The 26203-nt window shown below is 36.1% G+C and overlaps 1 protein-coding gene across 13 annotated transcripts in view; it reads right to left on the minus strand.

Moving 5' to 3' along the window:
* Window positions 1–26203, minus strand: part of CD55 (CD55 molecule (Cromer blood group)) — a 45698-nt gene that overhangs the window by 11653 nt on the left and 7842 nt on the right. For 3 of the 13 annotated variants that reach the window (XM_063672713.1, XM_054469882.1, XM_063672708.1), the window contains exons 6-9: window positions 24126–24314; window positions 18628–18753; window positions 18037–18117; window positions 15997–16017 (exon numbers count right to left, since the gene is read on the minus strand). In XM_063672713.1, coding sequence (XP_063528783.1) covers window positions 15997–16017; window positions 18037–18117; window positions 18628–18753; window positions 24126–24314 — 417 coding nt within the window. Of the gene's footprint in view, window positions 1–87; window positions 15019–15996; window positions 16018–18036; window positions 18754–24125; window positions 24315–26203 lie in introns of those variants that run through there. The other 10 variants (XM_054467866.2, XM_054467066.2, XM_063672694.1 and 7 more) reach the window with 7 other exon arrangements.

Below are 26203 nucleotides of genomic sequence, written 5' to 3' on the forward strand. Positions count from 1 at the left end.
TTCTCTCACCATCCTCATTCTCCCCTTCCTCACCAACAGCCCCCCCTCCCACCACCACCCCCACCAACCCTGCCCAGTGTCCTTGGACTCAACTCTATTGGTCTGTACTACAAAGAAAATGACAGATGACACTAGAATAGTAACTGAATCTAACGTGACTAATGAGTGTATTTGGCTCCAAATCAGCAAAATAGAGACACTGTACAATTGCACTGCCATGTGAAAATTGTGATTTAAAAAACAGCTATTTCTACCACAGGTAAGTTTTTACAGTATTTTACTTTAGAAGTTTATTTAACTGATCCCCCAGAATTGTATCATTAACTTAGAAAGACTATCCATGAAATAAATCACAGCTCCTAAAAAATTTTGGGTTTCCCCCTTTCTGTCACCAGTTCCCACTAATTCCACCATTTTCAATATCTTATTTTTTATTTGAATGCTAAATCAAGACAGAAAATTCAGAGTGATCTAGAACATCTGGATGACAGAAGTAAAAGGCTATTCCCAGAATAATGATCAACACATATACACAGTTCCAGAAGAAAGTGTAGAGGCTGATGGTTTAACAGAAAACCAGGGCAAAACACAGAAATATGAAAAACAAAATTCTACATATCTTCTCAGTAAATTAATAAGAGAATATTATCTCCCAAATTAGAAACAAAACTTTCAGGTTCAAAGGCAACTGTTTATGATCTCAAAATTCACTAGGTATCTACAGAAAACCAAAGGTAAATCAACATTAAGATTTATGCAACTTGGGAAAAATGAAAGTATGAAATAATGAATGAAATAATAATTATGATTCCAATGTTCCTAAGATTAAACTGAAGAGCTCTTAGGTGGGAAAATAACATAATGTTAGAAAAAGGTTTTCTCCCCAACAAAAGGAGTATCTTAGTAAGGTTCCCCATCATGTAGAACTGTATTTCCATAGTGTTGAAAACACTGCAAAGCAGTTTGCCACCTATTATCTCATTTGATCACCTCTCATTATTAACACAGTGCATGGCAAATAGTAGAACAGTAGAAAGTGTTTAACAAATATTTATTAAATTGCACTGAATATCTTGTTTCCAGATAAGAAAACTGAGACCAAGAAAAGGTAAGTCAAACAGTTTATTGCCATAGAAAAACTTACTTCTAGCCCCAGATTCAGGCCATAATTTTAACTGTTTGAAATATTTTCAATAAAATACCTGATATTCATCAAACAAAATTTACATTAGACAGATACTACATTAATATATAGGGTATCATCTTCACTGCCAAAGAACCCAACTTAGAATTCTATCTACCTACCTACAAGAACTGGAGTGACCTAGAGGATGCACGTCATCTTTTTTGAAGAAATGTGGGATGACCCAGACACTTCAAAAGGTCTAACTTGCAGAGCTAACAAAGTGGAAATGCAATGCATGTGCTATGAAAACAAAAAGTTATGGAAAGGTTTTGTTCTTGCTTATAGCATACTTAATGTAACAGAATAAAGGGCCTGTGGACAAGTCACCCTGGGAAGAGATTTTCGTAGATGATTTGAAAAATAGTATGCTTGAGTAACCCTTAAATTTTCCATTTTGTAAATGCAGATTCAACTCTGCTTCCTCAGAGAGACATCCACAGGACCCTTTAAGTGTCTTGCCATCATCGTTGGATTTTCTGTACCTCTGTATTTCTTCAATTTTTTTAATAAGGGAAATTCACATACTTCCTTTTCCAGACTAAACATATCACAGAAAGATTATCTGACTTAAACCTGAATAACAGGCAGATAACTGATGTCACTTTATAATGAGACTTAAGTTTATGATGTATAGGGGCATGTAATAAGACATAAAGACCTCTGTAACCACATCTTATTAACTTCAAATAGCTACTTAAGAGTCAAGACTCTCGAAAGTACATTTAGATTTGGGCTAGTCTGTAATATATGCCATATTCAAGTTTAAAGGATAAATAAGTACACAATTGTTAGGGGATACAGAAAAAATATTTTCTATATTTCATTATTTCCTGACTTCTTATTTATTATTCTTTAAATTGATCTATTAGTCCCTATGAGGGACTTATGAATTTCTCAGTATAGGACTTTGGCAACAGAGGGGAATAAAGCAATACTTGTAGGGAATCAGGGCACCTTAATTGTCCAATTTGGGTTGCATAGTCTCTTGGTCTGTCACTAGGATGAGCATCTTTCTATCTTTTAAAGTACCTGGGAAGATCACTTGAGCCTGGGAAACAGAGGTTGCAGTGAGCCGAGACTGCACCACTGCACACCAGCCTGGGTGACAGAGTGAGGCCCTGTACCCCCTCCAAAAAAAAAAAAAAACAAAAACTTGGTAATAGAGAAACTAGTCATCGGCCTCTATTTACTGCCTACTAGTCTGTGAAGGGCAAGTTACAAATCTCGCAAAACCACAGTTCTCTTAGTTGAAAATGGGGTATAAATGCTACATTATAAGATTGTTGTGAGAAGAATATGAAATAATACATTTAAAAAAATCAGTACAGTACTTGCCACAGAGAAAACATGTAAATATTACCTGAATAGAAGACTGTTCTTATTCTTTGGTGTGGCCAGAGGGAGTGATAAAATTATCAGAAATCCAGCTTAGGAAAATAATAGTGATTGCATGCAGTGATTTCCTTAAGCTAATATTTATGCTACTTTTAGGATGTGCTTGGAGTTTTCATACCCACTAATCACATTAAGCTTCAAATACTTCACATAGGAATCACAATCTCTATCTCTTAAATGAGAAAACTGAGTCTCAGAGAGATTAAGTTAATCACTTGGGTTGAATAATCACTAAGTGAAAAAAACAGGATTCAAACCAACATCCAACTGCTTTGACTCCAGAGGTTAAGTTCTTTCTTCTATACGATTTTGTCTTAAAAAAAAAATAAAAACAAAACCAACAGAAAGCAAGCATTCTCAATTGGGGTGATACCTGATGAAAGTTAAAAAAAAATTCCTTTTTTAAGTACAGAGTGCAGATATATATGTGATACATAAACTGATTTACAGTATATGTGTGGTGGATGATGATCAAGAAAAAAATGTCTAAAAAGGTCTTTGGTGAGAAGAGAGCAAGAATTAACGCACCCCTCTCTGCCGACAAAAAAAAATTGGGAAACACTTATACAGAGCCAACGGAAGAATAGATTTAAAATTCACAACACATGCTTCATTTACAAGGCAAATTAGAAAGTTCTGTAACATTAGTCAGTCTTTCTTCCTTAGCAGAATAGGAAAAAAAAATCAAATACTTCCAAAATTCAAATATCATCTGTATCATTTTACTTACATTGCAGTGTAATTGATGAAACAATTTTCTTGCAGTTAGAGTTAATTTATCTTTAAAGAAGAGTAACCTCATTCACAGAATAAATTTAATGAATATAATTTTCAGGTTTATGTCCTACAAATATGAAATCACACACAAAAAATGTTGCCATATGTCCAGTTTAAGAAGGAAGGACTTCCTCTTTATTTTTTAACACAAGCTGGAATTCCAACTAAGACTAAGGAAAGTTTTCTAGAAAATCAAAGGGTATAATACTTAAAGAATTTCAGGAAAAAAAAAGGCATTTCAAACCTTCATTGAGTGCCATTGAGCAGGTGAGAAAAAACTCATTTATTAAACTCATCACTTTTGTGATCATTAAATCATCAAACTTTCATTTGAAACACATTTATTTCTATTTAAAACAAAGTGAATTCCAACAGTTGGAATCTTTCAAGATAAATCTTTTATCTTAGAAGTTCATTCAAAATATAAAATAACCACAATAAATAATAATGATAGTAATGATAATGTTTTTATTACTCTTTTCAGATCCAACACTGGATCATCCAGATTCATAAGACAAGTTCTTAAAGACCTATGAAGAGATGGAAATAACCACACAATATAGTGGGAGACTTCAACACCCCACTGACAATGTTAGACACATAAGCAAGGCAGAAAACTAACAAAGATATTCATGACCTAAACTTGACACTTGACCAAATGGACTTAACAGACATCTACAAAACATTACACCCAACAACAACAGGATATACATTCTTCTCATCTGCATATAGCACATACTCTAAGATTGACCACATGCTCAGCCATAAAGCAATTTTAAACAAATTCAAAAAACCAAAATCATACTAACCATACTCTTAGGCCACAGCATGATAAAAATATAAATCAATACCAGGAAGATCTCTTAAAACTATACAATTACATGGAAATTAAACAGTCTAATCCTGAATGACTTTTGGCATTCTGAAAATTAAGGCAGAAATCAAGAAATTCTTTGAAACTAGTGAAAACAAAGATACAACATACCAGAGTCTCTGGGACACAGCCAGAACAATGTTAGGAGGAAAGTTTGTAGCATTAAACACCTACATCAAAATGTTAGAAAAATCTCAAATTAACAAAGTAACATCACCTCTAGAGGATCTAGAAAAAACAAGAGCAAATCAACCCAAAAGCTAGCAGAAGAAAAAAAAATAACCAAAATCAGAGCTGAACTGAATAAAATTGAGATGCAAAAATCCATACAAAAGATCAACAAAACCAAAACCTGTTTTTTTAAAGAATAAATAAGATTGATAGACAACTAGCTAGACTAATAAAGAGAGAGAAAATCCAAATAAACACAATCTCAAATGACAAAGGGGACATTACCACCAACCCCACAGAAATACAAAACACCCTCAGAGACTATTTTGAACACCTCTATGTACATAAACTAGAAAATGTAGAAGAAATGGTAAATTCTTGGAAAAATACAACCTCCTAAGATTGAACCAGGAAGAAATTAAATACCTGAACAGACCAATAACAAGTTCTTAAATTGAATCAGTAATTTAAAAAACCTACCAACCAGAAAGAGCCCTGTACCAGATGGATTCACAGCCAAATTCCACCAAACATACAAACAAGAGCCGGTACCAATCATACTGAAACTATGCCAAAAATCAAGGAGGAGGGACTCCTCATTCCATAAGGCCAGCATCACTCTGATACCAAAATCTGGCAAAGAGACAGGACAAAAAAAGGAAACTTCAGGCCAACATCCCTGATGAAAGTAAATGCAAAAATCCTCAACAAAATACTAGCAGATCGAATCCAGCAGCACATCAAATACCTAACTTACCACAATCAAGTAGGCTTTATTCCTGGGATGCAAGGTTGGCTCAACATATGCAAATCAATAAATGTGATTCATCACATAAACAGAACTACAAACAAAAAAACCACATGATCATCTCAATTGTTGTAGAAAAGGCTTTTGACAACATTCAACATCCCTTCATGTTAAAAGTCATCAACAAACTAGGCATCAAAGGAACATACCACAAAATAATAAGAGCCACCAGGAAAAACCCACAGCCAACATCATACTGAATGAGCAAAAGCTGGAAACATTCACCTTGAAAACCAGAACAAGACAAGGATGTCCATTATTATCATTCCTATTCAACATGGTACTGGAAATCCTAGCCACAGCAATCAGGCAAGGAAATAAAAGGCATCCATTATAGGAAGAGAGGAAGTAAACTATCTCTCTTCACAGATGATATGAGTCTAAACCTAGAAAACTCCATAGTCTCTGCCCAAAAGCTTTTAGAACTGTTAAACAACATCAGTAAAGCTTTGGGGTACAAAAATCAGAAGCATTTCTATACACCAACAATGTCAAGCTGACAGCCAAATCAAGAATGCAATCCTATTCACAATAGCCACAAAAGGATAAAATACCTATGAATACAGCTAACCAGGAAGGTGAATGATCTCTAAGAGAAATACAAAACAAAGAAGACAGAGACAATACAAACAAATGGAAAAATATTACATGCTCATGCATAGGAAGAATAAGTATTTTTAAAAGGGCCATACTGCTGGGCATGGTGGCTCATGCCTGTAATCCCAGCACTTTGCGAGGCTGAGGCAGGTGGATCACTTGAGATCAGGAGTTTGAGACTAGCTTGGCCAACATGGTGAAACCTCATCTCTACTAAAAATACAAAAATTAGCTGGGTGTGGTGGTGTGCACCTGTAATCATAGCTACTTGGGAGGCTGAGGCAAGAGAATCGCTTGAACCCAGGAGACGGAGGTTGCAGTGAACCAAGATCATGCCACTGCACTCCAGCCTGAGTGACAGAGTGAGACTCTGTCTCAAAAAAAAAAAAAAATTAATAAAAAATTTTTTAAAACAGCCATACTGCCCAAAGCAATTTATAGATCCAATGCTATTCCTATCAAACTACCAATGATACCTTTCAGAGAATTAAAAAATATACATTCTAAAATTCATATGGAATCAAAAAAGAACCCAAATAGCCAAAACAACCCTAAGTAAAAAGAACAAAGCTGGAAGCATCACACTACCTGATTTCAAACTATATTACAAGGCTACAGTAACCAAAACAGCATGGTACTGGTACAAAAATAGACACATAGACCAATGGAAGAGGTTAGAAAACCCAGATATAAAGCCACACCCCTACAACCATCTGATCTTCAACAAAGTCGACAATAACAAGCAATGGAGAATGGATTCTCTATTCAATAAATGCTATAACTGGCTAGCCATATGCAGAAGATTGAAAATGGACCCCTACCTTTCACCATATACAAAAATCAACTCAATATGGATTAAAGACTTAAACCTAAAACCTAAAAGTATAAAAACTCTAGAAGAAAACCTAGGAAATACCATTCTGACATAGGTGTTGGTAAATATTTCATGATGAGGTCTCCAAAAGCAATTGCAACAAAAACAAAAATTGACAAGTGGGACATAATTAAACTAAAGTGCTTCTGCATGGCAAAAAAATATATATCAACAGAGAAAACAGACAACCTACAGAAAAGGAGAAAATATTTGCAAACTATGCATCTAACAAAGTTCTAATATTCAAAATCTCTAAGGAACTTAAACAAATCAACAAACAAAAACCAACCCTTAAAAAATGGGCAAAGGACATAAACAGACACTTCTCAAAAGAAGACATACATGAGGCCAACAAGCATATGAAAAAAATGCTCAACATCACTAATCATTAGAGAAATGCAATCAAAACCACAATAGATACCATCTCATAGCAGACAGAATGGTTATTATTAAAAAGTGAAAAAATAACAAATGTTGGTAAGGTTGTGGAAAACAGAGAACACTTATACATTGCTGGTGGGAATGTAATTAGTTCAGCCTCTGTGGAAAGCAGTTTGGAGATTTCTCAAAGAACTTAGAATTACCATGTGACCTAGCAATCTCATTATTGGGTATATACCCAAACCAACAAAAATCATTCTACCATAAAGACATATGCACACATATGTTCATCAGCACTTTTCACAATAACATGGAATCAACCTAGATGCACATCAGTGGTGGACTGGATAAAGAAAATGTGGTATATATATATCACGGAATATCACACAAACATAGAAAGGAATGAAATCATGTCCTTTGCAGTAATATGGATGCAGCTGGAAACCATTATCCTAAGTGAATTAATGCAGGAACAGAAAATCAAATACTGCATCTTCTCACTTATAAGTGGGAACTAAACAATGAGTACACATGGATGCAAAGAAGGGAACAACGGCCACCAGGGCTTATTTGAGAATGGAAGGTGGGAGGAGGGTGAGAATCAATAAACTACCTATTGGGTACTAAGCTCACTACCTGGGTGATGAAATATTATGTACACTCAACCCTAATGACACACAATTTACCCACGTAACAATCCTACACCTGTACCTCCCAAACCTAAAATAAAAGGTGGAAGAAAAAAATGTGTTTACCTGGCCAAGTGCAGTGGCTCACGCCTGTAATCCCAGCACTTTGGGAGGCCAAGGCGGGCGGATCTCGAGGTCAGGAGATCAAGACCATCCTGGATAACACGGTGAAACACCGTCTCTACTAAAAAATACAAAAAATTAGCCGGGTGTGGTGGCAGGTGCCTGTAGTCCCACCTACTCGGGAGGCTGAGGCAGGAGAATGGCGTGAACCTGGGAGGCAGAGCTTGCAGTGAGCCGAGATCGTGCCACTGCACTCCAGCCTGGGCGACAGAGCGACACTCCGTCTAAAAAAAAAAAAAAAAAAGTGTTTACCCATTTTCCCTTTGGTATCCATGAACGCTACATGTTGATTGTTTTCCTAAGACAGTATCATGGGAAGTGGCTTCAAGATGTCTGACTAGATGCCTCTGGTCTTCTCCTCTTCCATGGAAAGAAACCTAAGCAGGAATTACATAATCACATTTTGAAGAGATCACCAAAGAGAGAACGCTAGAATTTAACAAACAAGTGACAGGATGCACCAAAGCAAAACAAGAGACAGAAGCAAGGCAGCCTGTTTGGCTGAGATTGCCTGGAAGCCTGGAGAGACTCTCTAATACAGGAAAAGAGTAAGTGAGAGAACCCCAGCAGTCCACATTCCTTCTGAAGACTCCCACAATCCTAGCTACAGGAGTCCCTTGATTCTCGTAGGCCCTAGATCTAACATAGGAAGCTGCCTGGAGACAGTGTGATGGCATTACTCCAGAGAGTAAGTTCACACTGAGTACTACAAACCCGAGTCCTAAGCAGCCACAACACAAGACTATTTTGAGAGCCCAGCCCCTCCCAGACTGCATCTTGCTCTGGGGCCACTGTTGCCTGAGCCAAAGCAGGAGCCACTGGCAGCGACCTGACCCCCCCAATAGAGGAGTAGCCAGGCACTTTCTGGTTCCCTGAGGACAAATTCCAATGCATGCAGCTATGGCTGCTGCTGGCTGCTTTGGGCTGAGGCATGAGCAAACTGCATGTGCCCCAGCCACCTCTCTGTGGCTGCTCCCAACTGAAAACAACACTGCTCTCCCAAGTAGCTGGTCCACAGCACAGCCACGCTGTCCTCACCTAAGCATTCTACCAGTAGCCTAGGAATACTCTACCTCTTCCTACCACAGCCAGCACTCACATGCACCACAGGGAGGCCTGAGGACAAGTCCATCTGGCCCAGCCTCACCCTGTCAGTACACAAGCCTGCCATCTAGGTACCTGGATGCTCAGCCAGTCCACCACCATTGGCAGCTGAGCACTCTTCCTGGGGTCTGAAGTCAGGCCCACTCAACCTGCCACTAACATCGCAGCTGGTAAGCCACCTGCAGACCTGGAAACTGACCCGCCCAATCACCGCAGCCACAGCCAACACTGGCACAGACTGCTTGTGTCCCACAGGGTTGTCCCACCACTACTACTGCCATCACCCATGCCCCCACTTGCTGCCAAGTAGCCTGAGAACCAGGTCACCTGCCATTTCTGGCACCCAAGTGAGCCACCTGGAGACCCAATAACTGGCCTGATTGGGTTTGCTAACACTGGTGCCAGCAACATCACCCTGGGCCCAAGGACAGGCAAACTCAGCCCACCACTGCCAACACTTGGGTCCGAAGATTGGCCCACATGGCATCCCATTCCCTAGCAAATCTCCACTAGTAACTGCATCCTAAGGCACTGAGGAAATGACAGATACCACTGATGCTATTTACAGCTGAAAGTCATACAGAAACTACACTACTGCATGCACCCAGAATCAAAGCCAAAGTGCCCCACCTAACTGACACCATAAATACATCTTCAGGAAAAGTCCTCCCCTACAAAAGCAAATTCGAAAAATTAGAAACAGCAAATATCACATCAGATGCACAGATATCAACTTCAGGATGCAGGAAACGTGAAAAACCAAGAAAATATGATACCACCAAAGGAACACAATAATTCTCCAGCAACAGATCCCAATCAAAAGTAAATTTACAAAATTCTGGGAAAAGAATTCAAAGTTGTGATATTAAAAAAGCTCAGGGAGGTGAAATACAAACTTTAAAATTTGTTTTAAAAATATAGAAAGAAATCAGAAAAACAATTCAGGATATTAATGAGATGTTTACCAAAAAGAGATACATATAAAAGAACCAAACAACTTCTGGAAATAATTTATTGATGAAATACATAATATACTTGATGAAATATTAAATACATAATATACTTGAAAGCATCAATAATAGGCTAGATCAAGCAGAAGAAATAATCTCAGAACTTGAAGACAGGTCTTTTGAGATAACACAGTCAGATAAGAATAAGGAAAAAAGAATAAAAAATGTGCAAAGTTTACATGACATATGGGATACCCTAAAGTGGCCAACTATTCAAATTTTAGGAGTCTCAGAAGGTGAAGAGAAAGTGAAAGGATTAGAAAATCTATTACTAAAACAACAGAGGAAAATTTCTCAAGTCTAACAAGAAATTTAGACATCCTGACACAGGAGGCTCAGAGATCACCAAGTAGATACAATTTAAAAAGGTCTTCTCTGGCCCGATGTGGTGGCTCATGCCTGTAATCCCAGCACTTTGGGAGGCCAAGGCGGGTGGATCACCTGAGGTCAGGAGTTCGAGACCAGACTGGACAACATGGTGAAACCCTGTCTCCATTAAAAATACAAAAATTAGCCGGGTATGGTAACAGACACCTATAATCCCAGCTACTACTTGGGAGGCTGAGGTGGGGGAATCACTTGAACTTGGGAGGCAGAGGTTGCAGTGAGCTGAGATTGCACCACTGTACTCCAGGCTGAGTGACAGAATGAGACTCTGTCTCTAAACCAAAAAAAAAAGAAGGTTTTCTCCATGGCAAACTATAGTCAAACTGTCAAAAGTCAAAGACAGAGAGAGTTCTAAAAACAGCAAGGGAAAAGTATCTAGTCACTTATAAAGGAAACCCATCAGGCTAACAATGGATTTCTCAGCAGAAACCTTACAGGCCAGGAGAGAATGGGATGATATACTCAAAGCGCTGAAAGAAAAAGACTACCAGCCAAGGATTAGGAAAGTTATCCTTCATAAATAAAGGAGAAACAATGTCTTTCCCACACAAAAGAAAGCTGATGGAATTAATCACCATGATGATGGAATTCATCACCATGAGATGGCTTACAAGAAATGCTTAAGGGAGTGCTATACCCAGAAGAGAAAGAATGATATCTACGATCATGGAAACACACAGAAATTTTAAAAACCACTGGTAGAGCAAACACACAAAGAAGAGAAAAGACTAAAATGTTATGAAAGAAAAACTCTACATCACAATAATAAGAGAAAACAAAAGGAACAAAACAACCAGAAATCAATTAATAAGATGACAGGAATAATCCCTCACATATCAATAACCCTGAATGTAAACAGATTAAACTTTCCTCTTAAAAGATGTATACTGGCTGAATGGATGCAAAAACACAACCCAACTATATGTTTCTTTCAAGAAATTCATCTCCTTTGTGAAAACACATTGTGACTAAAAGTAAAGAGATGGAAAAAGATACTCCATGCTAACACAAACCAAAAACAAACAGGAGTAGCTGTACTTATATCAGATGAAACAGACTTTAGGTAAAAAACAGTAAAAAGAGACAAAGAAGGTCATTATATAATTGACAAAGAGATCAATTCGGCAAGAGGATACAACAATTCTAAGTATGTATGCACCCAATCCTGGAGCACCCAAACATATAAAGCAAATATCGTCCAATCTAAAGGGATAGACTCCAATACAATAATTGTTAAGAACTTCAACATTCCACTGTCAGCATTAGCTCATCTGGACAAAAAATTAACAAAGAAACATTGGATTTAAATTGCACATTAAACCAAATGGACCTAACAGACACTAACAGAAGAATTCACCCAATAGCTACAGAATTTTCTCAATGGCACATGAAACAATCTCCAGAATAGAACATATGTTAGGATACCAACAAGTCTCAATAAATTTGAAAAAGTCAAAATTGTATCAAGTATCTTCTCAAACCATAATGGAATTAAACTAGAAATTAATGACAACAGGAACTTTGGAAACCATACAAATAAATGAAAATTAAACAACATGCTTCTGAATGACCATTAGGTCAAGGGAGAAATTCAGGATTAGATAAAAAAATTTCTTGAAAAAATAGAAATGGCAACAGTGTAGCAAAACCTATCAGACACAGCAAAAGCAGTGCTAACAGGGAAGTTTACAGCAATAAATGATTACATCAAAAAAGTAGAAAGATTTCAAATAAACAATCTAACAATGCATCTTAAGGAACTAGAGAAGGAAGAACAAACCAACCCCAAAATTAGCAGAAGGAAAGAAATAAGAAAAATCAGAGCAGAGCTACACAAAATAGAGACTAAAAAACAATAAAGTGAAAACTTTTTTTTTGAAAAGATAAACAAAATTGATAAAGTACTTGCTAGACTAACCAAGAAAAAAAGAGAGAAGCCCCAAATAAAATCAGAAATGAAAAAAGAGACATTACAACTGATACCACAGAAATACAAAATATCAGAGACTATTATAAACAACCATACATTGACAAACTGGAAAACCTAGAGGAAATGAATAAATTCTTGGAGACATGCTCCCTATCAAGACACAGTCAGGAAGAAACAGAAAATCTGAACAGACCAATAATGAGTAGTAAGACTGAATTGTAATAAAAAGTCTCCTGACAAAGAAAAGCCCAGGACTGGATGGATTCAAAGCCAAATGCTACCAAACATACAAAGGAGAACTAACACCAATTCTCCTGAAACAATTCCAAAAAATTGAAGAGGAGGAAACTTTCCCTAACTCATTCTACAAGGCCAGCATTACCCTGATACCAAAACCAGACAAGAACACAACAAGAACAACAAAATCACAGGCCAATATTCTTGATGAATACAGACACAAAAATTCTCAACAAAGTATTAGCAAACCAAATCCAACACCACATCAAAAAATTAGTATGCCAAGACCAAGTGGGATTTCGACCAGGGATGCAAGGATGATTCAACACATACAAATCAATAAAACTCTCAACAAACTAGGCATAGAAGAAGCATATTAACATCATAAAGGTCACACATGACAAACCCACAGCTAATATTCTACTGAATGAGGAAAAGCTGAAAGCCTTTCTTCTAAGAACTGGATCAAGAGAAGGATGCCTACTTTCACCACTTCTATTCAACATAGTGCTGTAAGCCCTAGTTTCCATTTCATTGAAGAACCAAGTTTTCATTTGGCTCATAGAGAACCAAGTTTTCATTTCATTAACTTGCAGCCAGGCAAAAGAAAGAAATAAAAGGCATCCAAACTGGAAAAGAGGAAGTCAAATTGTCCCTCTTTGTTAATGATATAATTTTATATGTAAAAAAAAAATCCTTAAAGACTTCACCAAAAACTCTTAGATCTGATAAATTCAGTACAGTTGCAGGATACAAGATCAACATACAAAAATCAATAGTATTTCTATACAATAATGAACAAACTGAGAAAGAAATCAAGAAGGCAATTCCATTTACAATGACTAAAAAAATAAATAAAATACCTAGGAACAGATTTAACCGAGGAGGTGAAAGACCCCTACAAGGAAAACTACAAAACACAGATAAAAGAAATTGAAGAGGGCACAAAGGGAAAGACATCCACTGCTCACAGACTGGAAGAGCTATTATTGTTAAAATGACTATACTGCCAAAGCAATCTAAAGATTCAGTACAACCCCTATCAAGATATCAATGTAATTTTTCACAGAAATAGAAAAAAAAAGTCCTAAAATGACTGTGGAACCAAAAAAGAGTCCAAAGAGCTAACACAACCCGAGCAAAAACAAAGCTGGCAGCATCACACTACCTGACTTCAAAATATAAGGTTATAGTAACCAAAAACAGCATGGTATTGGTATAAAAACGGGCACACAGAATAATGGAACAGAATAGAGAACCCAGAAATAAATCCACATATTTATAGCTAACTGATTTTTTACAAAGGTGTCAAGAACATACATTGGAAAATGGATACCTTCTTCAATAAATAATGCTGGGAAAATACAGAAGAATGAAACTGGACCTCTGCCCCTCACCACGTACAAAAATCAAATCGAGATGATTAAAAACTTAAACATAAGATCTACGACTATAAAATTACTAGAAGAAAACCTCAGGAAGACTCTACAGGACATTAGTCTAGGCAAAGGTTTAATGGCTAAGACCTCAAAAGCATAGACAATAAAAACAAAAATAGATAAATAGGACTATATTAAACTAAAAAGCTTGTGTACAGCAAACGAAACAATCAACAGAGTGAAGAGACAACCTGTTAAATGGAAGAAAATATCTATAAACTATTCATCTGTAAAGGTACTAATATCCAGTATATACAAGGAACTCAACTTACTAGCAAAAAACAAATAATCACACTAAAAAGTGGGCAAAAGACATGAACAGACATTTCTCAAAAGACAACATACAAATGGTCAGCAGGTATATGAAGAACTGCTTATCACTAATCATCATGGAAATGCAAATCAAGCTCCACAATAAGATATCAGTTCTCACCCTCAGTTAGAATGGCCATTTTTAGACAAAAAATAACAGATGCTGGTGAGGACGTGAAGAAAAGGGAAATCTTATATACTGTTGGTGAGAATGTAAATTAGTACAGCCACTGTGGAAAACAATATGGAGGCTCCTGAAAACATAAAAAAATATAACTATCTTAGGATCCAGCAATCCCACTACTGGGTATTTATCCAAAGGAAAATAAAACCAATATATCAAAAAGATATGTGCATTCATGTATTTATTGAAGCACTATTCACAATAGCAAAGATATGGAATCATCTTAAGTGTCCATCAATGTACAAATGGATAAAGAAAACATGGGGCCAGGTGCAGTGGCTCACACTTATAATCGCAATGTTTTGGGAGGCCGGAAGAATCGCTTACGGCCAGGAGTTTGAAACCAGCCTGGGCAACATAGGAAAATCCTGTCTCTACAAAAAATAAATTTCAAAAACTTAGCTGGGTGTCGTGGCACACACCTGTAGTACCAGCTACTTGGGAGGCTGAAGTGGAAGGATCGCTTGAGCCCAGGAGTTCGAGACTGCAGTGAGCTACGATCACACCACCTCATACCAGCCTGGGTGACAGGACGAGAACCTGTCTCAAAAAAAAAAAATAAATAAAAAAAAGAAAAGAAAAGAAAGAAAACAAATCTAGCATATATAGAATGAAATACATTCAGCCATAAAAAGAATAAAATCATGTCATTTGCAGCAACATGAATGGAACTAGAGGCCATTATATTAAATGAAATAAGCCAAGCAAAAAAGACAAATATCACATGCTCTTACTCACATGTGAGACCTAAAAAAGTTCTCATGGAGGTAGAGAGAAGAATGTTAGATATCAGAGGCTGAGAAAAGTGTGTGAGTAGGAGGGAGGATGAAGAGACTTTGGCCGATGGGTATAAGCATACAATTAGCTAGAAGGTTTACATTCTAATATTCAATAGCAGAGTAGGGTGAGTATAGCTAGCAATAATGTGTGATATATTTTTCATAGTCACTAGAAGAAAGGACCTAAAATGTTTCCAACACACAAAAATAATACTCAAGGTGATGAATACCCCAAATACCAACTTGAGAATCACACAGTCCATGCATGTAACAAAATATCACACATACCTCATAAATATAAAAAACATTATGTATCAATTAAAAAATTATAAGATAATCAGGGAAGTTTGGATATTGACTAAATATTTGCTGATATTAAAGAATTACTGGATTTTTTTAGGTATGCTATGTGGTTATGTTTTTATAAAGGTTACTTAGTGAAATGTTTATGAAGGAAATGATACAATGTCTGGTATTATCTTCCAAATAATCCAGGGAGTGTGGGGGAAGTGGGTATCCATGAGTTGAAAATTGCTGAATCCAAGTGAGTATATGAGGATTCACTGTACTATTTTCCCTATTTGAGTGACGTTTAAAGTTTTCCATACTAAAAAGTTTAAAAATACATTGCAGGATAAATTTTTTTAAAAACAAGAAGACAATATTATCTCCTAGCAATACGGATTGTATATCCCACAGTGAAAACAATTTCTTTTAATGGCCTGAGAGCCAAACTTACCAGATAGAAGACTGGTAGTACCTACAGACGAAGGGGAAAAAAAGGATTAACAACAAAAATTTGTTAAAGTCATTGATTTGCTAGCAATTTCATATACTATCAATAAACTACACTAGAAAACTCAAAAGCAACTCAAATTTCCATAAATGAAATAATTGTAAATTTATAAAAACAATTACACATTAACTTAATCAAGTAGAATGTAAACATTACTGTCTATATCTGTTCAACAGAATCAACACTGTAAATATAAATTATGATAAAGAGTTATTGACTACCAAAATAAATGCCATTTAAATTTGGTTATAAGACTTGAGGGCAAGAAACATGTTTGAAAACTTAAACAGTAAATAATTGCTGATCCAATCCTACTATCAAGAAACTATAAGACGACTAAGTCCCTTTTAACAGACTATATCAAAACTCAAAACTCCCGTATCACCTTATTATTTATATCTTTCAATGACTATGGATGAGGCATTGCAAAAATAAATTTACTTTCAGATAAGCATATTTATAACAATAAATAAGCTGCTCTCCTAAGCGAGGTGAACACATTGACTCAAGAGTGCCATTTAGAACAAGCAATATTACTCAGCAGAAAAAGTGCAGGATTAAACTGTGCACTGGATATGAACTGGATGAATTAATCTCTAAGCCTCTAATTCCTCATCTATAAAATCAATCTGAAGATACTTTGCAAGGTTGTGGTACAGACAAGTGGCATCAAATAGAAGGTGAACGGAACATATTGCTATAGCATATACTCAGTAAGTGGTGACTACAATTTTTTTTCAATTAAAAAAAAAAGAGTTAAATATGGCATTTTATATTGTGCCCTGAAAGAGTAAATTAATTGTACCTAAGAGTAAAATTTGATCCCAAATATTGATATATTATAATTGACTCATTAGGTTCAGTTTAAATGTGTCAAATTATCTTATATTTTTTACAGAAGGAAATATGTCAGTAAAGTTAGTTCTATAACAAATTTATAAGTGACGCTTATTTCTCTTTGCCTTGCCCTATTAAAAACTGGATGTATTCAACCTAGAAATTTTAGACCAAGAGATGTCATAAAATTGTAAAGAAGTAAAAAAACCACAAAAAGAATTAAAATTAGTAAAGTAAATCTAAATTAATCAACGTAAGCCACAAAACCAATGCTGAGTGCTAAAAGGTAATGAAACATACACAGTTGCTGTAAATTATTTTAAAAATATGAAACATTATTATGTACTACTTATGGAAACATGGAGTATAAGAATGAAAACAGACAGGAAATAAGCACATCAGTTTCAGGGCAGTAATTGCCTTAGAGGGAGAAAAATGGGCTGGGGAAATGTAGTAAGGGAACTTTAACAATAACATCCGTAATGTTTAAATTCTTAAAAATATCCAGGTGCTGGCAAAATAGGCTTCAAGGTAACAATTATGAAATATATAAAATCATTTTGAAAATACGGTCATAATGGGTAAAACCATAGATAAAACACAATTACTTGGTGCCACTGAGAACCTATCGTTTATAGAGCCTTGTAATAATACGAACTATTTGAAAGGATCTCTCTATTTTCAATTACTTAGACAACACTATTGAGATGCTTTACCAGATCTGCAACTCTAGGGAATCTGGAAAGATTCCTTAGCATGCTTTGAGGGATGGATCTCTATCAATGAACCAGACCCAGGACTCAACCTTAAAGACAGTACATATTTGGTTCTTTGAAGGGGTCTTGAATAATTCGTTGACTCCCTAAAACTACTACAGAAAACAGAATTTTTTTTTTTACCAATCTTAATTTAGCATTTTTTTAATGGGGCCACAGTCTTTTTCTCTATTACTGTAAATGTTTCTTTTTTTAAAGATTTGCCCTAGTACAATCCAAGTCCACTTCCAAATAAAGTAAAAAGTATTAGTATGAAAAACCCTGGCTACAATAAATTGAGACCATTTAATCCTGCAATCTTGGTCAAATTCCTATTTCCACCATAGCACATTAGATCCATACTCAGTAAACCTGAACAGTGTCAACTGACCTGAAGTGGTTCCACTTCCTTTATTTGGGGTTGTTTCATGAAAATGCTTGGTTGTTCTGGAAACAGGTGTACTCCGTGTTGCTGTAATATGAGCAGAAGGGAATCTTTGTGTACTCTTGAGACCATTAGTCACTGGGGAATGTACATTAGTGGACTTACGTGTTGCTGGAGGACTCTGCGTAAATGCAACTTTTGCTGTGGTGAATCTTTGGGCTGTTAGTGTGGCCTGTGTAGCAGAAGCATTTGTCATCGTAGGATTCTGAGCTGCAGAAGGGGTCTTTGTAGATAGGGTTTTTGATATGAAAGATGTCTGAGCTGCTGCTGGGGCTTTGGTGGCTGAACCATTTGCTCTGGTGGGTTTCTGAAGAGTTGGTAGGGTTCCTGTAGCTGAAACATTTACTATGGTGTGTCTTTGAGGTGTTGATGAGACTCCTGTAGCTGGAACATTTATTGTGGTGGGTTTCTGAGGTGTTGGTATGACTATTGTAGCTGGGACATTTACTGTGGTGGGTTTCTGAGGAGTTGGTGGGGTTCTTGTAACTGAAACATTTTCTGTGGTGTGTTTTTGAAGAATTGATGGAGTCTCTGTACCTTGAGCATTTGGTGTGGTGGTTTTTGTGGTGGTTTTCTGAGAAGTTGGTGAGACTTCTGTAGTTGGAACATTTACTGTGGTAGGTTTCTGAACTGTTGGTGGGACCTTGGAAGTTAGAGATTTTCCTGTGAAAGAAAAGGTTGAGAAACAAGTTAGCTGAACATTGCTGGCCACATTAAGATTCTTAGCCATTGCTTGCTCTGTGGCTATCCTTTCTCTCTCCCCACAAACACCTAGGTATGACTTTCAGGAAACCAACTCTTATTGTGTATTTCTCAAGGAGCTGAAGTTCTAAGTTGCATTTGCTTTGATATAAATTATACCTATGGGTAACTAAAGAAGACTTATACCAACGTATACTGAGGTGCTTAAGCTGCTTCTTGTGAAATAAACAAATCAAAGAGTCACTAGTGATCTTATTCTGTGGCACATCTCTATTTTCTCTCCCAAATTATCTTTTGTGCTAATACTAAAGAACAACAGGATGTTGTTCTAGAACAACTAAGCCAACAGAGACAGTCACAGCCTTTTCTATCACTTAACCTTAATGAGCCTGAGAACTTGTTTGGTTTCACGTCTTGTTTAAAGCGATACTTGAGTCTGAGTAAAAATAACTCCTTTTAATTCTCTTGTGCTGGTTACCAACTTTCCATACACTAGTTCCTCTTTAGATTTCAGACTAGATAACAAGTCAGGTGAAACTTTCATTAACAACATATTCTGAGAAGCATAAATCTAACAGCAGAGCAACCTTTTCGGTCTTCAGAGCCCATCTACCATTGGGTCGCTTATACAAATTCCCTGTTGAGGCAGTATTGGGAAGTGCCAAAGCCTGATTTCACCACGTATTAGTGAGCTCTAGCAAGTCCCTAACCCTTCTAAGCTATAGTTTCCTCATCTGTAAAATGAGGATAAAAGCAGAACAGATTGAGTAATAATTATTGAGGAAGGATTAAGGGAAATAATTGAGTAAGCTATTTCACAGTGTCTGTCCCTGAAGCAAGAGATGACATCATCCAGGATGACTGTTGCCAGCCCCATCACACACGGGATGCCCTAGGAACTCAGATGGTATCGGTCATTTTTTTCTGCCTCCTAACCTATCTCACAGGCTGCTATAAGGGATAAATCGAGTAAAACGTCTAGCAGGTAACACAGCATTTAGCAGGCACTCAAACAATGATTATCATTATTAAGATAAGTAAAGTTTTTTTATGAACTTTTCATTCTAAGACCCTCCTATATAAAAACTATTCTAAATTATTCTTTGTTCTATCAAGTTAGTACTCAGTTTTGATCCAGAGAAGGTATATACTACCTTAGAGTTTAAATTTCCTAGAAGTTAATTTTTTAGTTATCTTTTTGTTACTGACATCTAGTTTAATTCCACTGTGGCTAGAAGGTATGCTCTGAATAACTTCAATCTTTTGCAATGTATTGTAGCTTAGAGCCCAGCATAGGGTCAATTTTGGTAAATATCCCATGTGCACTTGAAAAAACATACTTGTCATCGGTCCTAATAGGTTCAATGGTCTCATATGTATATATGTTTAATTGTTGCTCAGATCTTTAGTCTCACTGATTTTTGGTTGCTTGTCCTATTAGCTATTGAGATAGGCGTGGAATTTTCTAACTATGAATGTGTATTTGTCTATTTTTTCTGTCCATTTTTGCTACATATAGATTGAAGCCATTTTATCAAGTACATATAGATTCCAGATTGTGATATATTACTGTTGAGTTGGCCTCCTTATCATTATGAACTGTTTCATCTTAAAATATACATTGATATTAATGTAACTGTCAGCTTATTTTGAAGGGTTAATGTTTGCATGGTATATTTTTCCATCCTTTACTTTCAACTATTCTGTGTTCTTGTAATTAAACTGTGTCTCTTGTAAATAGTAAAGAACTAGGTTCTTTTTAAAATCTTTTTAAGTCTGACAATCTTGGTCAAATTGCACTTAATATAATTACTGACATACTTGGGTTTATATCAACGACCTTATTAGTTTTCTATTTCTCCCATTTATTCTGTGTTCCTTTCTGTTTCTCTCTCTCTCGTTCTCTTTTGGATTAAATATCCATTATTATTCTTTTATTAGCTTGTGATTTATGTATTCTTCTGTCATTCATTTGTAGCAACCCTAGAGATCACAATATTTATTAGACTATAAGTCAGTTATGCAAACTATCACTTTTACCACCTTTTCAGTACTGCTAGAACTGTGTAACCTTTAAATGAATTTACCTCTTTCTGCCTTTTGCATTGTTATTGTGCATTTGTATTCTATGTATAATTCAGACCCCACAGGACATTACATTCACTGTTTGTAAACTCAGTATTCATTTATCCTTGTCAGTGTTCATTTCCTTTTGTATTTTCTTGTTTTACCTGGGATTATTTTCATTTTACTTGAAGAATTTCCTTTAGTTTCTCATTCTGTGCATGTTTGGTCTGCTAGTGCAAAGTTTTCTTGGTTTTTGTCTGAATACATCTCTATTTTGCATTCAGTTTTGAATGATATATTAATTGGGTATAAAATTCTAGGTGAACAGTAATTTTCTTACAGTATTTTAAAGATTTCTTATTGTCTTTTGGCTTGCATCATTTTTTGCTGAGCAGTAATCAGTTTTACTGTTGCTTCTTTGAAGTTTTTGTTGTTTGTTTTTGCTATGAGTGGTTTTATTTTTATTCAGCTTAGAGTTAGATTTTTTGCTAAAGTGGTTTTATTTTCATTTAGCTTAGAGTCAGAGAACTTCTTAAATCTGTTGACTAATGTACTTTATCAGTTTTGGAAAATTCTGAGTAAGTATCATTTTAAATATTTCTTCTGCTCCTGTTTCTCTTCTCCTCCTCCTCCTTCCCCTCTTCCTTTTTGTCTCACTTTCTCTTTTTCCTAACATGTTAGCACAGTTTAACATGTCTCAAATGTCTCAAACTTTTATCTATATTTCACATTCCTTTTTCTCTTTGTGCATCAGTTTGGGTATTTTTAACTGATCTTTCAGTTCCTAATACTGTTTCCTGCTCTGTCTGAATAGCTAAACCTATCTATTGTGTTCTTAATTTCAGATATTTTCCCGTTGTAGAATATTCATTTTACTCCATTTTTACAGTTTTCAACTGAAGTTCTCTTTTCTTTTATCATCTTAAACTTGTTAATCAGTTATTTTAAGGTCCTCATTTGCTAACTCAATTATCTGGATATTCTTTATTTGGTTTTGTTTTCTCTTGATTTGGTTATATTTTCTTGCTTCCTTCCATATCTAACAGTCTTTTGTTGTACGCCAAACATTGTATATAAAACATCCGGATGATATGATCTGCCTTTCTGATAAGCAGACTGCATTGAGGTAATCATATCTTCAATCTATTAGGAATTGAGCTGGGTTTCAGTTTCAGTAAGACTCCATCTACTCTTGCCTCTGTTCCTTGCAAGTGGCCCTTCCGGGCTTCTGATTGAAAGCCTGGTGGATTTTTGTTGTTTCACCTTTGGAAGATGGCAGGAGATCCAGGTCTGTCCTTCAGAGTTCTCCCAACCATCTAATGTCCTTCCCTATACAGTTTCAAAATGAGCACAGATGAGCTAAAGGGGAGACCTGTGGTATGCTACATAAAAGCCTGTTCCTCTTGTGGGTATATGCTATCCAAATACCATCAGGTTCTGAGAGATTTCATTTTGTACTTTAGAAGCTCTGGGTCAAGCTTCCCAGCCTCACATGCAGCCCCAAAATTAGCAAATGGCCTTTAGGAAAAATTGGTTCTGCATTTGAGGGCCTCAATTTCCAATGTATTACTCTATCCCTCCATAACCATTAAAGCTTTGCTGGTTTCTCTATCCTGGAAGTGGTCTTTTGTCTGGGTCAAGGTGAATCCTTAGTCCAGGTTCAGAATCAGCAAAGGTCCCTAGGGAAAACTGGCTTACATCAGGATGGGTTGCCTTCACCACCTGCCCCCAGGAATTTTAGTTCATTCAGACCTTGTTGCTTCCACAGCTGCATCTTACGCCTTAAAAAATATAATGTTTTGGTAATCTATTGAGATTTTATAGTTGTTTTAATGGAAGCATCAGCCTGCCATGACCTACTTGGGTACTTCCATATGGTTTTTTAAGCTCTAAATAACTGATCATTTAATAAAACTTGGAAAAATAAATATGAACGGGATCAAATGGCCAAATTAAAAAAGCACACACACTAAACTTCATAATTAAATGAATTCAAATAATAAAAATTTTTACCATTTACACTGTCAAATCTCCCTAACAATCATTATCATTAAAGGTGCAAACACCACAATGATGTAATATTAGTGGGAGACTAAATTGGTACGGTCTTTTAAAAAGCAGTGTTACTAACGGGTATGAAAAATGTAATTCACATACCTTTGTTACAAATAATTATACTGCAAGGAACTTATTGTACAAATGTACTTGCATACATGTGCAGTGACAGATGTACAAGAATATTATAGCATCATTTGTAATAATAGTTCATAAAAAAAGCCAAACTAGAACAAAAAACCTAAATTGCCATCAATAGAGGACTGGTTAGATAAATGAATACCCACACCATTGATATAATAAATAAAAAATATTTGTATGTTTATTTATATTCTAGAATAAAACAAAAGAATTTGTAAAAAATGGTTACCTCTCCGAGTAGGACTAGTGATAGAGAAGAGGCTTTCACTTCCCATTTTGTACTCATCTCCGTGGCTTTAATATTATGTCATTATGTCTATGTATAATACTTACAATAAAAATCTATTTTAATAAGGAATTTTTGAAATTCATACTAATAAAATTTCAATTATAATTATAAAAGTAAATACTCAAATGCTTGAGTCACGTTGGTATTCACCACTACTTAAACGCCACCTATTGATACTAGGCAATGTTTAGTCCAGCTTCACTGATCTTCTAAATATTTCTTTTAAAATATATTTAAAGAGCAGTTTGAAGGATTCTGAGAGTCCCTTCTGGGTATAAAAAGACATTGAAAGAAAAAAGTCTAGAAGGATGAAGGAGAATGGATAATAATAGAAATTCTGGAGGCAGAAAAGAATTGAATGTTAATTCAGTGAAGTCAACAGATGGCAAGAGTTTCCCAGTCATTGCAACATGTATGATCACTATCTAGAGCCTTCAATCTAAGATTCTCCCTCCAATAAACCACTTTATATCTCTTTGTATAAACAAAATACCTATATTAACTTACTGAAAGCAACATGGTATAAAACAGCAAATTTAAGAAAATTCGCCAAAAATATGAGGCCTATTTTATATACACACATCATAATGTGTGTTTGTGCGTATACAAGCCATAGACCCTTCTGAGAAGCTGTAGAAAAATTGTGTCCCACAGAAAAATACAAATATGTATATGTAAACATTTTACATTTTTTTCTTAGGGGGTTCGTTGAATGTCTGCAACCCACATATAGACCTAAGGGTAAGAATAAAGCAAAAATATAACTATCCAAAGTGATTACCTCTGCATTCAGGTGGTGGGCCACTCCATTCTCCTTCATCATCATTCACAGTACAATAAATAGAGTGCTCTCCAATCATGGTGTATCCTTTATTACATGCATACGTTATAGACTGTCTATATCCATAATGGTCACGTTTCCCTTGAATTATTCCATTGTCAATTTGTGGTGGTGCTGGACAATAAATTTCTTAAAAAACAATTCCAACATCTTTTAGATAAATAAAACTAGTAAAGTATTTTTACAAATAAGACCAAAACATGTTAAAGATTATATTTTAAAGAAATCAAAATATCATTTTTCTAAATTCAGCATTACCAATAAGAGATGCTTATAAATGCCTATTAAGTAATTGGTAGTATGTGGGAGATTTGAATGCAAATGGTGTAGAAGACAAATGCTAACCTTGAGACCAATTCATAGAAATAATAAGATTCAGAACATGTATGTAAAAGAAAAATTACAGTAAGATGTGTGCATATCAAAACGGTGCTAGGAAAAGTGAATGCTGCAGGATTTTAGAGATGAAAGCAGTGTAGTCAGAGAAGACTTGGGCAGGGAAATAGAACTTGAGGTTAAACCTAACATGTACCATGCTTTTGAGAGAGAACAGCTGAGAAAGCGTTGCTCTTCACTCTAAGAGGGAAACGATAGCAAATGCAAGGAGTTGAAAATTCAAGCAGCATGTTTAAGAACTAAGTACAGATCATTTTGGATAGAGCAGAGATCTTAAATGTCAGGATTACATTTTGACTTCTAGAGTAAACATTTTAACACATATGGACTCACACAGACTTCATTCAAAACAATCTTACTGAGCAGCTGAACTTACAAAATAAATACAAGCAGAGGTTTTTTTAGTTATACTGTAAAAAGGGACCACTCCCTGGCAGTTACCCTGAGAAAAAATTCAATGGCTCCACATAATCTAAAGGCATGATGTTGTTGTCCTTTTTTTTTTTTTTTAAGAATGAAGACAATCTAATATGTGTGTATGCCAAATTATGTTACACCAAACATACTTAAGAACACAGAAAATACTTAGCACATTTATCAATCACTCTCCGGTCTTGGATCAAAACAAGCAGCAAGAACAAGCTGTTCTGATTTACACTGACTTAAGAGTGTGCAGAGACACACATACCATTGGTTCAGTTCAAACATTTTTTGAGGGCCTAACACATGCTAGGCATTTTTTTATAATTGGAAGTGCAAAGCTGAACAAGATATAGTTCCTATGTCTTAAAAGCTAGTGGGAAAAAAAGATTCAGAGATGATTTCAATAAAAAATGCAAGGGTCATCCCGAAGTAGCCAGCCTGGGAATCTTTCTGATGGGCTAGGGAACTCTTAGTAAGGAAAATATAGCTAAGTAAAGAAGGGGCAGCGGGGCATGGTGGTTCACACCTGCAATCCCAGAACTTTGGGAGGCTGAGGCGGGCAGACTACTTGAGCCCAGGAGTTCGAGACCAGCCTGGGCAACATGAGGAAGCCCTGTCTATGCAAAAAATACACAAATTAGCTGGGCATGGTGGTGTGCACCTATAGTCCCAGCTACAAGGGAGGCTGAGGTGGGAGGATCACTTGGGCCAAGGAGGTTGAGGCTGCAATGAGCTGTGATTGCACCACTGCACTTCAGCCTGGGCAACAGAGTGAGACCCTGTCTCAATTTAAAAAAAGAAAAAAAAGAGGTACATGGAAACCACAGCAGTTTGCATGTATAAGGCATAAAACATGAAGGCAAGACCTGAGTGTCAAGCAGTAGGTAGACCATGGCTGCCTTATACACTATACTAAGGAATTTGGGCTTTTTAAGTGATAGGAGATATGAATAAGCTCTAAGGAGGAAATAGATGTCTAAGTCTCATCTGTGTTTCAGATCGCTCTGGGTAAAATATGGATGAAACATTAATAGAGTGAAAGAATGGAGACAGGAGGCCATTGCTATCAGTGTCACTCTTGAACTCAGGCAACTAAGATTGCTGCCTCAGACCCCACATTTTAAAAGGCTGTGCTCTGGCCCTCCTCTGGATGAATCTCTCCCCTGTTGGTGAGATGTCTGTAGGCTGAGAGCATACAC

This window comes from Pongo pygmaeus, chromosome 1, assembly GCF_028885625.2.
Source record: "Pongo pygmaeus isolate AG05252 chromosome 1, NHGRI_mPonPyg2-v2.0_pri, whole genome shotgun sequence".
Lineage (NCBI taxonomy): Eukaryota > Metazoa > Chordata > Mammalia > Primates > Hominidae > Pongo > Pongo pygmaeus.